The sequence below is a fragment of the Trachypithecus francoisi genome, unplaced genomic scaffold, assembly GCF_009764315.1.
Source record: "Trachypithecus francoisi isolate TF-2019V2 unplaced genomic scaffold, Tfra_2.0 Lachesis_group5, whole genome shotgun sequence".
In the NCBI taxonomy this organism is placed as follows: Eukaryota; Metazoa; Chordata; class Mammalia; order Primates; family Cercopithecidae; genus Trachypithecus; species Trachypithecus francoisi.
The window spans coordinates 147,779,665-147,790,683 of record NW_022681470.1 but is presented as its reverse complement, the minus strand read 5'-3'; the positions used below and the strand labels follow the sequence as shown (position 1 = coordinate 147,790,683).

At 62.0% G+C, this 11,019-nt stretch overlaps 2 protein-coding genes and 1 pseudogene across 14 annotated transcripts in view; 1 reads left to right on the top strand and 2 right to left on the bottom strand.

The window, feature by feature from the left end:
- Positions 1-268: 268 nt before the first annotated feature.
- Positions 269-2,991, top strand: IZUMO4 (IZUMO family member 4). 9 transcript variants are annotated; one of them, XM_033195177.1, is made up of 10 exons: positions 269-587; positions 676-756; positions 847-918; positions 1,349-1,375; positions 1,470-1,545; positions 1,709-1,756; positions 1,858-1,872; positions 2,180-2,197; positions 2,408-2,422; positions 2,657-2,991. In XM_033195177.1, exons 1-10 carry the CDS (start codon positions 371-373, stop codon positions 2,745-2,747), a joined length of 660 nt encoding a protein of 219 aa, XP_033051068.1. In that variant the 5' UTR covers positions 269-370; the 3' UTR covers positions 2,748-2,991. The 9 variants fall into 9 exon arrangements, with proteins under 9 accessions (XP_033051068.1, XP_033051067.1, XP_033051075.1 ...); XM_033195176.1 differs by having other exon boundaries at positions 2,393-2,422; XM_033195184.1 differs by having other exon boundaries at positions 2,369-2,422.
- Positions 2,992-4,380: 1,389 nt separating this feature from the next.
- AP3D1 (adaptor related protein complex 3 subunit delta 1) overlaps positions 4,381-11,019 on the bottom strand; it is a 53,480-nt gene continuing 46,841 nt past the window's right edge. For all 4 annotated transcript variants that reach the window (XR_004433482.1, XR_004433483.1, XM_033195172.1 and 1 more), the window contains exon 32: positions 4,381-5,652. Coding sequence is in view for 2 of the 4 variants with exons in the window: in XM_033195172.1 (XP_033051063.1) it covers positions 5,557-5,652 (96 nt within the window). In the remaining 2 variants the exon portion in view is untranslated. The remainder of the gene's footprint in view (positions 5,653-11,019) is intronic.
- LOC117073993 lies at positions 4,383-5,283 on the bottom strand (annotated as a pseudogene). Its single transcript, XR_004433486.1, has one exon. The product of XR_004433486.1 is annotated as an uncharacterized LOC117073993 (transcript).

The window sequence follows — 11,019 nt, the reverse complement described above, 5'->3', positions numbered from 1 at the left end:
GCTGCGGCCTGTGGGCGGAGCCTGTACCGTCGCCGGGATACGGGGCGGGGCCTCAGTGGGAGACGGCGGAGGAGCGGGCACGGGCCACTGGCGCATGCGTAGGGCGCGGCCTGGGGGCGGGGCCCACCTAGTGGCGAAGTCTCCTGAGGGGCGGATCGTGGGCGGGTCCTGGAGGCGGAACCGGCGCCGTCAGTAGTCCGCTGAGGACGGAGGCGGGGCTGGGCCTGGGAGGGGGCGGGGCCTGCGCCGGTGGGGCTGGAGGGGGAGGAGACGCGGCCTAGTGCCCGAGTGGGGGCGGTTGGTTGGTGCGCGGCTGAGGGGTGTGGCGCGAGCAGCGCCGTTGGTTGGCCGGCGGCGGGCCGGGACGGGCATGGCGCTGCTGCTGTGCCTGGTGGGCATGACGGCGGCGCTGGCCCACGGCTGTCTGCACTGCCACAGCAAGTTCTCCGAGAAGTTCTCCTTCTACCGCCACCATGTGAACCTCAAGTCCTGGTGGGTGGGCGACATCCCCGTGTCAGGGGCGCTGCTCACCGACTGGAGCGACGACACAATGAAGGAGCTGCACCTGGCCATCCCCGCCGAGATCAGTGAGTGCGGGAGCCCAGCCCAGTCCCGACTACCCCCCAGCGAGACCCCCGGGCAGGCCAGTTACCTGGCTGCTTCTCCTGCCCGCAGCCCGGGAGAAGCTGGACCAAGTGGCGACAGCAGTGTACCAGAGAATGGATCAGCTGTACCAAGGGAAGATGTACTTCCCGGGTAAGGGGCGCGAAACCGAGGCGGGGCCGCCCACCCCAGGACACCCCGCCCACCGCCTGAGCCTGACCCCCTCCTGCCTGGACTCCTCAGGGTATTTCCCCAACGAGCTGCGAAACATCTTCCGGGAGCAGGTGCACCTCATCCAGAACGCCATCATTGAAAGTGAGCAAATAAGGCTTCAGGGGAGGGAGGTGTTGCCCGGAGCCTCGGAGACCCACGGGGCTTGGCTGAGCCTGGAGCGATGTGAACAGGGCACCTGGCACCGGGCAGCTGGGGAGGAGGGCAGCTCCCCAGGGAGGGACCCAGCCCAGCCCCTGAAGGATCAATGCCATCACCCCGCGAGGACCTCCCCTAAGTAGCCCCCAAAGGCGCTGGGAGTATTGCCACGCCTTCCCCTGAAGTTTGCTCCATCCGACGCTGGGGGTCACTTTGGGGACCCCTTCCCTCCGGGCCATGGACACACATATATGAAAACCAGGTGAGCCTGGGCCCCAGTGGCAAGGGAAGGCCCCGAGGCTTGGCGGATTGGGAGGAGGCAGGACTGGGGACAAGGCTGGGCCTGGTAAGACGGCGTTGTCCGGCCCTCCCACAGGCCGCCTCGACTGTCAGCGCCACTGTGGTAAGCGAGGCTGCGTCCAGGCTGAGGGGCGCGCTGGCGGCAGCTCGGGGCCCTGGAGGCCAAAGGGAGCCCTGGCGGCTGTCCTGTGTTTCAGGCATCTTCCAGTACGAGACCATCTCCTGCAACAACTGCACAGACTCGCACGTCGCCTGCTTTGGCTATAACTGCGAGTAGGGCTCAGGCATCACACCCAACCGTGCCAGGGCCCTGCTGTCCCTGGGATCCCAGGCTCTCCTTGGAGGGGGTTCCCCACCTTCCACCTGGCCCTCGTCATTGGGGTAGGGTGGGGTCAGGGGTTCAGGGGCGCACCACTTCCAAACCCACGTCCCATAGGTCCTCGGAGCAGTGGGAATCAGCTGTCCAGGGCCTGCTGAACTACATGTGAGTGGGGTCTTCGGGCGGCAGCAAGCTCACCTGGGCCTGGGAGGGAACACTGGCCGTGGCCACTCGGCCTCCTGAGTCCAGACCCACTGTCCTTGTAGAAATAACTGGCACAAGTAAGTCCCCTCCTCAAACCGACACAGGCAGTGTGCGTGTGTGAGCACCTCGTGGGTGAGTATGTTTGGGGCACAGGCTGGCTCCCTCAGCTCCCACGTCCAACCCAGCTCTGCGCAGGAGGTGGCCGCAGTCCCTTTCACCCTCAAAGGTCTCTGACCCTTAGCTGGAGGGGGGCATCCTGCCTAAGGGGCCCCATAGGGTCTGGTTCCACCCCTGCCCCAGGTCTGTGGTCAGAGCCTGGGAGGGTTCCCTGCGATGGTTAGGGGTGCCCCATGGAGGAGCTGACTGCCCCATATTGCCTTTCAGACAGGACGTGAGCATGAGGTAAGGCTGCCTTGACCTGGCCTTCAGGGGAAGGGGGTAAAGGGAGGGGGGCTGGGGGGTCCTCTAGGTCAGTGGGGGTCCCGCAGGTGGGGCTCTCCCTATACCTGGGACACCTGCTGGATGTTGGATGTCACCTCTGCAACCACACCCATGTGGTGGTTTCATGAACCAACTACGCTCCTCCTCCTCCTCCTGGCCTGGGACACACAGAGCCACCCCAGCCTTGTGAGTGACCTAGAGAAGGGAGGCCTCGGGAGAAGGGGTGCTCCTAAGCACTGCGTGCCACGGCCCCCACACCCTTCTGAAATCCCAGGCATGCCGGTGTCGTGGATGTGGCCACACACAGGACCACACATCCCAGCGGGGAGGAGAGGCCTGGGGCCCCCCAGCAAAGACCCCCAGGGAGGGAGGCAGGGGGTGGGGGACATGGAGAGCTGAGGCAGCCTCGTCTCCCCACAGCCTGGTATCACCGGCCTTCAGGTGTCTGGAGCCCCCACACCTGGCCAACCTGACCTTGGACGATGCCGCCGAGTGTCTCAAGCAGCACTGACAGCAGCCGGGCCCGCCCCAGCGCAACGTGGGGCCAGGACTCAGCTGGACAGCCCCCGCCTATCCCTCTGGAGCTGGGCTGCTGCTGCCTCAGGACCCCCCTCCAACCCCAGACAGAGCCTGAGCTAGCCAGGGCCGGGAGGGTGGGAGGGAGGGAGCGGGGGTGGGCTGTCTACAGCGTCAGCGCCTGGGCAGGTCTGCGGAGCTGCGAGACGTGATGATTAAAGTCCCTGATGTTTCTCTTTGCAGAAGAGTTCTTGTCGGGGCAGGGGGAAGCCTCTGGGGGCTGGAGGTGGGCTTCTGGGGAGGCCTAAAAGTCCCAGACAGAGCAGGGCAGGTCCTGGCCTCAGGTCCACAGCCATGGGGGACCGACTCGTAGCCACACTCACAGGGCCTCAGGGAGTGTCCCCAGACTCCTAGATGTGGGTCCGTGGCCCACCTGAGCACACACAGGTAGGCTCACACAAGCCCACAGAGCACCTGGGTTCTTCCACCCAAAGCGAGGCCACAGTATGGTCGAGACCAGGGCCAGCACTAGTGCGTTTAGGTGTTGTGGTCACTCACATCCGACCCGAGCCAAGGAACGCAGGAACTGTGGCTGTCTCCAGTCATCTCTGTGGCAGCAACAGGTGTGGCATGATGGCCAGAGCCGGGGCCACGACTGCCTGACCCTGGCCGACTGGTCCTGAGACACAGGAGGGAGAGACTCGTGTTCCATCTGTGCAGTGGTGCAGTTCCAAGTCCCATTCTCACTCGGGCGACCTCAGTCCGGTGGTCTCCTCGCTTCCTGCCGGTCTCCTCACTTCCTCGAGTGTCCCTTTGATCCAGCATTGGGGCGGCTGCAGGGCACTGGCGAGAACATCCCTGAACACACTGATGCTGCCAGCATGGGCCCCACGCACTGTTCTGCGGCCGCCTCAGGCTTCCGTCACGGGAGGGGCGCACGGGCACATTCGCTGTCAGGAACGGCGTGTGGGAAGGTGGCCGAGCGCCTCCCAGGCTCCGTGGGACATGGGAGCCACACGTGTGTCAGGGGAGAACGTGGTAGTGGCCTCTGAGGACAGCGTCCGGAGTGGTGGCGTCAGGTCCTGGCTGTGAAGGATGCTTCCTTCGAGGCCGGCAAGCGTATTTAAGTAACAGGAAAGAGGCTCACGGCACGCGCTTTCAAGGCATGGTTTTCTATAAAGGACGTTGGTGTGGGCCAGGGCTGGGGTCCCGTCTGTGCTGCTCTGTGCCCCCTGCCACCAAATGCCTGCCACCACGGCCGCGTCTTGGGTTAGAGTTGGCAGCGGCTTCACTGACCCAGCATCACCTTGCTCGAGGCTCCCATCTTCAAGGTGTGAGGCTGGTGTAAAGGAGGCAAATTCACCCAGGGGTGGGGCGGCTGCTCTTCCGCAGCTCTCAATTCTGGATCTGTCCCTGCCCTGAGGGGCTCCTGCGGAAGGGGAGGGAGAGCGGGCACCTGCTCCCCTGCACAGCCCTGGGTGGAGATGCTGGGAACCGAGGCCTCCACGGGGTGGGGGATTCCCTGGCCTGTGCCCGCCCCAGCCCCAGGCCTGGATAGAGCTGAGGCACAGAGGCTCCAACCCTGCGGTGCCGCATGACCAGGTCAGGCAGAAGACCCCATGTGGAAATGCCTGTTTTACAACTTTATTGGATCATCTTGACACAAAATCATGACAGCAGCGTGATATGTCTCTCTCTTGTTTATATGGGAATGTCGATAGCAAATAAATTCTTATGTAACACATCATATAATTTCAAATCCTAGAATCACTGCACGGGATTCTATAATAGATTACATGCTAAAGTGACAGTTTTCATCAAAAGAAAAAGATAAAATGTCATTATCTCTGAGGAAGGGTCAGTCCTGTGCCCACGCTGGCCATGGGGATAGAGTGGAGTCCCCTTGCCCTGCCTGGTGGGGGCTCTCACAGGTCCTGCCCAAGGGCACTGGGCACACTCCTTCAACACAGGAGAACAGCCCGGGTCGGGTGCTTCCAGGCCCTGCCCGGGCCTTCCTAACAGTGCTGGGAAGGACGTGGGGAAACCTTGGTGCGCACAGTGGCAAGCAGGGGACGCGACCACACACCCTCACCCCAAACCTAAGCCCGTCGAGATGCACTTCTGCTGACCAGGAAGAATGGTGGCAGAGGCCTCATCCTGCCCGGTCCATGGTTCTGACTGCAACCTCTCTTCGACGTCCCTGGCCCCTCCCTGCCCACAGCCTGGCTGGCGCGTGGCCTGGGATCCCAGGGCCCAGCCACCAGTCCACAAGCACACTGACGATGGACAACGCCCAGCAGGACCGCTTTCCCACTGTGGGTTCTGGGAGAGAAAACCTTGGCAACAGCGGCCCTTCCTTACCCTCCCCCAGACGCCACTGTCAGGACCTTTGGGACAAAACCAGGTGACCCCAGAGGAGGCCACGTCAGCCCCGCCCTGTCCACCAAGTGCCCCTCATGTGGTGCCCATCGGGCCCTGGCCCAGGACAGGAGCCCCTGAAGCCACATTCAAGGACTCGGCCTCCAGCACGGGGCAGGGCACAGACCCAGGTGGGGGAGGCCCTTGCTGGTTTGGGGACGTGAAGGGACTTCTTACCAAAGAGAGTGGGAAGAGTCACAGTAAAAAAGGATGGTCGGATAATTCAACGCAACGTACGACCTCGGACGTCTACACGGCGGGCGGACAACATGGAGTTAAATTAACACTCAGGCTTGCGTACAGTACACACGACTGAGAGGCGAGACACGTCAGGGCTGCGGTCCCTGGGTGCGTGCTCCGCGGGGGGGCGGGGCTCGAGGCAGCTCTCAACACTTGGCCAGCGTCGCCTTCATCTCTTCTAACAAGTTGCTCAGCAGCGTGGAGTCACTGCACTTCCCGTCGACCGAGACAGAGTTCTCACCCTGTGTAAGGAAAAAGACTGGTATTTTTAAAAGTGTATGCAGAGGCCAGGCACGGTGGCTCACACCTGTAATCCCAGCATTTTGGGAGGCCAAGGTGGGTGGATCACCTGAGGTCAGGAGTTGGAAACCAGCCTGGTCAATACGGTGAAACCCTGTCCCTACTAAAAATACAAAAAACAGACCAGGCGCGGTGGCTCATGCCTGTAATTCCAGCACTTGGGGAGGCGGCGGCGGACAGATCACGAGGTCAGGAGATCGAGACCATACTGGCTAACACGGTGAAACCCCATCTATACTAAAAATACAAAAAAAAATTAGCTGGGTGCGGTGGCGGGCACCTGTAGTCCCAGCTACTCGGGAGGCTGAGGCAGGAGAATGCCGTGAACCCAGGAGGTGGACCTTGCAGTGAGCTGAGATCGCACCACTGCACTCTAGCCTGGCATACAGAGTGAGACTCCGACTCAAAAAAAAAAAAAAAAAAATTCGCCAGGCATGGTGGCAGATGCCTGTAACCCCAGCTACTTGGGAGGCTGAAGCAGGAGATTTGCTTGAACTTGAACCCAGGGGGCGGAGGTTGCATGTGAATTGAGATTGTTCCACCATCACACTCCAGCCTGGGCAACAAAAGCAAAACTCTGTCTCAAAAATAAATAAATAAAAGTACATGCAGGCCAGGCCGGGTGACTCATGCCTATGGTCCCAGCTATGCAGGAGGCTGAGGCGGGAGGATCCTAGGCGGGGGGCTGAGGCGGGAGGATCCTACGCGGGAGAGCTGGGGTGGGAGGATCCTATGTGAGAGGCTGGGGTGGGAGGATCTGATGCGGGAGAGCTGAGGCGGGAGGATCCTACGCGGGGGGCTGAGGCGGGAGGATCCCACGCGGGGGGCTGAGGCGGGAGGATCCTACGGGGGGCTGAGGCGGGAGGATCCTACGTGGGAGGCTGAGGCGGGAGGATCTGATGCGGGGGGCTGAGGCGGGAGGATCCTACGCGGGGGGCTGAGGTGGGAGGATCTGATGGGGGGGGCTGAGGCGGGAGGATCCCACGCGGGGGGCTGAGGCGGGAGGATCCTACGTGGGGGGCTGAGGCGGGAGGATCTGATGGGGGGGGCTGAGGCGGGAGGATCTGATGCGGGAGAGCTGAGGCGGGAGGATCCTACGTGGGGGGCTGAGGCGGGAGGATCTACGTGGGGGGCTGAGGCGGGAGGATCTGATGCGGGGGGCTGAGGCGGGAGGATCCTACGCGGGGGGCTGAGGTGGGAGGATCTGATGGGGGGGGCTGAGGCGGGAGGATCCCACGCGGGGGGCTGAGGCGGGAGGATCCACGCGGGGGGCTGAGGCGGGAGGATCCTACACGGGGGGCTGAGGTGGGAGGATCTGATGCGGGGGGCTGAGGCGGGAGGATCCTATGCGGGGGGCTGAGGCGGGAGGATCTGATGGGGGGGGCTGAGGCGGGAGGATCCTACGCGGGGGGCTGAGGCGGGAGGATCCTACGCGGGGGGCTGAGGCGGGAGGATCCTATGTGAGAGGCTGGGGTGGGAGGATCTGATGCGGGGGGCTGAGGCGGGAGGATCCTACGCGGGGGGCTGAGGCGGGAGGATCCACGCGGGGGGCTGAGGCGGGAGGATCTACGCGGGGGGCTGAGGCGGGAGGATCCTACGTGGGAGGCTGAGGCGGGAGGATCTGATGGGGGGGGCTGAGGCGGGAGGATCCTACGCGGGGGGCTGAGGTGGGAGGATCTGATGGGGGGGGCTGAGGCGGGAGGATCCACGCGGGGGGCTGAGGGGGAGGATCTGATGCGGGAGAGCTGAGGCGGGAGGATCCTACGTGGGGGGCTGAGGCGGGAGGATCTGATGGGGGGGGCTGAGGCGGGAGGATCCTACGTGGGGGGCTGAGGCGGGAGGATCCTACGTGGGGGGCTGAGGCGGGAGGATCTGATGCGGGGGGCTGAGGCGGGAGGATCCTACGCGGGGGGCTGAGGTGGGAGGATCTGATGGGGGGGGCTGAGGCGGGAGGATCCCACGCGGGGGGCTGAGGCGGGAGGATCCCACGCGGGGGGCTGAGGCGGGAGGATCCTACACGGGGGGCTGAGGTGGGAGGATCTGATGCGGGGGGCTGAGGCGGGAGGATCCTATGCGGGGGGCTGAGGCGGGAGGATCTGATGGGGGGGGCTGAGGCGGGAGGATCCTACGCGGGGGGCTGAGGCGGGAGGATCCTACGCGGGGGGCTGAGGCGGAGGATCCTACGTGGGGGGCTGAGGCGGGAGGATCCTACGCGGGGGGCTGAGGCGGGAGGATCCTACGCGGGGGGCTGAGGCGGGAGGATCTACGCGGGGGGCTGAGGCGGGAGGATCTGATGCGGGGGGCTGAGGCGGGAGGATCCTACGCGGGGGGCTGAGGCGGGAGGATCCTATGTGGGAGAATGAGGCAGGAGGATCACTTGAGCCCAGGAGGTTGAAGCTGCAGTGAGCCGTGTTTGCACCACTGCACTCCAGCCTGGGCAACAGAGCGAGATGCTACCTCAAAAAAATTAGGCCGGGTGCGGTGGCTCAAGCCTGTAATCCCAGCACTTTGGGAGGCCAAGACGGGCGGATCACGAGGTCAGGAGATCGAGACCATCCTGGCTAACACAGTGAAACCCCGTCTCTACTAAAAAAATACAAAAAACTAGCCGGGCGCGGTGGCGGGCGCCTGTAGTCCCAGCTACTTGGGAGGCTGAGGCAGGAGAATGGCGTGAACCCGGGAGGCGGAGCTTGCAGTGAGCTGAGATCCGGCCACTGCACTCCAGCCCGGGCGACAGAGCGAGACTCCACCTCAAAAAAAAAAAAAAAAAAAATTAAAAAAAAAAAAAAAACAAACCACCCACTATGTGCAAATACTGCCTTGCAGCTATATGTGTTGACCTTTTAATTTTGCAAATTTGCTAATTATTAAAACACAAAACGGGAAGGGCTCGGGTGAGGGAGCGGCCCACGGCACCCGGGTCTCCCACGGGAGGGGCTCCGGCCTACAAAGAAGTGGGAGCCGGCACCTGAGGGCCCCGAGGCGGCCAGAGGCAGCTGGGGACAAAGACCAGAATCTGAAGAGCTCCTGAGCCGGCAGGGAGTTGAGCAGTCTGTCCTTCCGCCCTCCTGCCACTGGGCCCTGAAGTGACTGTGGAAGCAGCCAGCGGAGTGGGGTAACCAGCACCCCAGCGAGGGAGGTGCGTGGGGAAGCCACCGGGCAGTGGCTCAGGATCTGCTGGGCTCACCCCTCGCCGTGGAGCGCACCCCAAAGAGCAGCCCAAGCACTGAGTCCAGAGGCCACGGCCGGGTCCCGCCAGGCCAGGGACAAGAGGCGGCACTGAGAGGACAGAGGCTAGGCAGGTGGCGCTGCACTTGGGGCCATGGTCCCCAGAAGGCAGGAGGGACCCGCAGCTGGGACCTTACCACCCACATCCTCCACAGGATGGAACAAGGCCCAGAAGCTCACAGGACTCCAAGGAAAAACCAGGAGAACCCACTCATACGGAGAGGCCCTTGGCAGACCCCAGTGCCAAGACCCCAGCCCCAGGGCACTTACGCCAAGGTACCAATGCCAAGGCCATCGGCAGACACCGACACCAAGGCACCAACACCCAGACCCTAATGCCGAGGCACCAACTCCAAGACACCAACATCCAGACCCCAACACCAAGACCCCAATGCCCAGACCCCACCACCCAGACCCCAACACCAAGACCCAACGTTCAGACCCCAACACCGAGGCACCAATGCCAAGGCCACTGGCAGAAACCAACATCAAGACCCCAACCCACAGACCCCAACACCAAGGCCATCGGCATACCAAGGTGGATGGATACTAGGACTCTCTGACACAAGTTTTCTTTTTTTATTTTTTGGAGTCTCACTCTGTTGCCCAGGCTAGAGTGCAGCACAATCAGGGCTCACCACAGCCTTGAACTCCTGGGCTCAAGAGATCCTCCTACCCCAGCCTCCCGAGTAGCAGGGACTAGAGGCTTGCTGTACTAATTTCTTACTACTGGCTAATTTTTTAAATTTTTTGTAGTCCTGGGATCTTGCCATGTTCCCAGGCTGGTCTCGACCTCCAGGGCTCAAGTGATCCTCCTGCCTCAGCCTCCCGAATAGCAGGGACCACAGTCACATGCCGCCATGCCCAGCTGGCCTAAGCTTTAAAGTAGCTCTTAGGAAAACACTCCAACAGATCACCAGGGCATCAGCAAAGACATGGAAGATACCAGAAGAGCCCAGTGGGAATTTCAGACCTGAAAAATAGACCCTCCCTGTGTGGGCTCAGTGGCAGAACAGCCAGGACAAGGCAGGGTGGTGAGCTTGGCAGGAGAGCAACAGCCATGAACCCATCTGAACACAGCCTCGGGTCATGAGGGGCAGCAGCCCAGGCTGGGGAGGAAGAGTGCAACACCCAAAAAGCAGCACAACAAATCAGCTGCCAGATGCCTCACACCCATCAGAATGGCTGCTGTCAGCTGGGCGCAGTGGCTCATGCCTCTAACACCAGCACTTTGGGAGGCTGAGAGGCAGGCGGATCAAGAGTTCCAGACTAGGCCGGGCGCGGTGGCTCAAGCCTGTAATCCCAGCACTTTGGGAGGCCGAGGCAGGTGGATCACGAGGTCAGGAGATCGAGACCATCCTGGCTAACACGGTGAAACCCCGTCTCTACTAAAAATACAAAAAATCAGCCGGGCGAGGTGGCGGGCGCCTGTAGTCCCAGCTACTTGGGAGGCTGAGGCAGGAGAATGGCATGAATCCGGGGGGTGGAGCTTGCAGTGAGCCGAGATCACGCCACTGCACTCCAGCCTGGGCGACAGAGTGAGACTCGGTCTCAAATAAAAATAAATAAAACAAAGTGTGTATGCGTGATCTCTGGACACCCACACATAAAAGTACAAAGCAAGGGTATCAAAACCACAACAGACCTCTAGGAACGGAATGCTGAGTAATGAACATGAGCAAGAAGGCGGAGAAGTGAAAGAAACCCGTGCAAACTGGAAATCCTCAGTATGCCCCTGGAGGGCACTGGAACCAAACTAGACATCAAGAAAAATGGGTTATTTGAAAAGTGCAGGCCGTGGCCGGGCGCGGTGGCTCAAGCCTGTAATCCCAGCACTTTGGGAGGCCGAGACGGGCGGATCACGAGGTCAGGAGATCAAGACCATCCTGGCTAACATGGTGAAACCCCGTCTCTACTAAAAAATACAAAAAAAAAACTAGCCGGGCGACGTGGCGGGCGCCTGTAGTCCCAGCTGCTCGGGAGGCTGAGGCAGGAGAATGGCGTAAACCCGGGAGGCGGAGCTTGCAGTGAGCTGAGACCCGGCCACTGCACTCCAGCCTGGGCGGCAGAGCAAGACTCCG

Bases quoted from the DNA above. Each gene is read 5' to 3' on its own strand.
- IZUMO4 (XM_033195184.1), top strand. From the start codon at position 371: ATGGCGCTGCTGCTGTGCCTGGTGGGCATGACGGCGGCGCTGGCCCAC. The intron at 757-846 runs GTAAGGGGCGCG...TGGACTCCTCAG, and splicing joins AGGGAAGATGTACTTCCCGG to GGTATTTCCCCAACGAGCTG. The intron at 1,376-1,469 runs GTAAGCGAGGCT...CCTGTGTTTCAG, and splicing joins CGACTGTCAGCGCCACTGTG to GCATCTTCCAGTACGAGACC.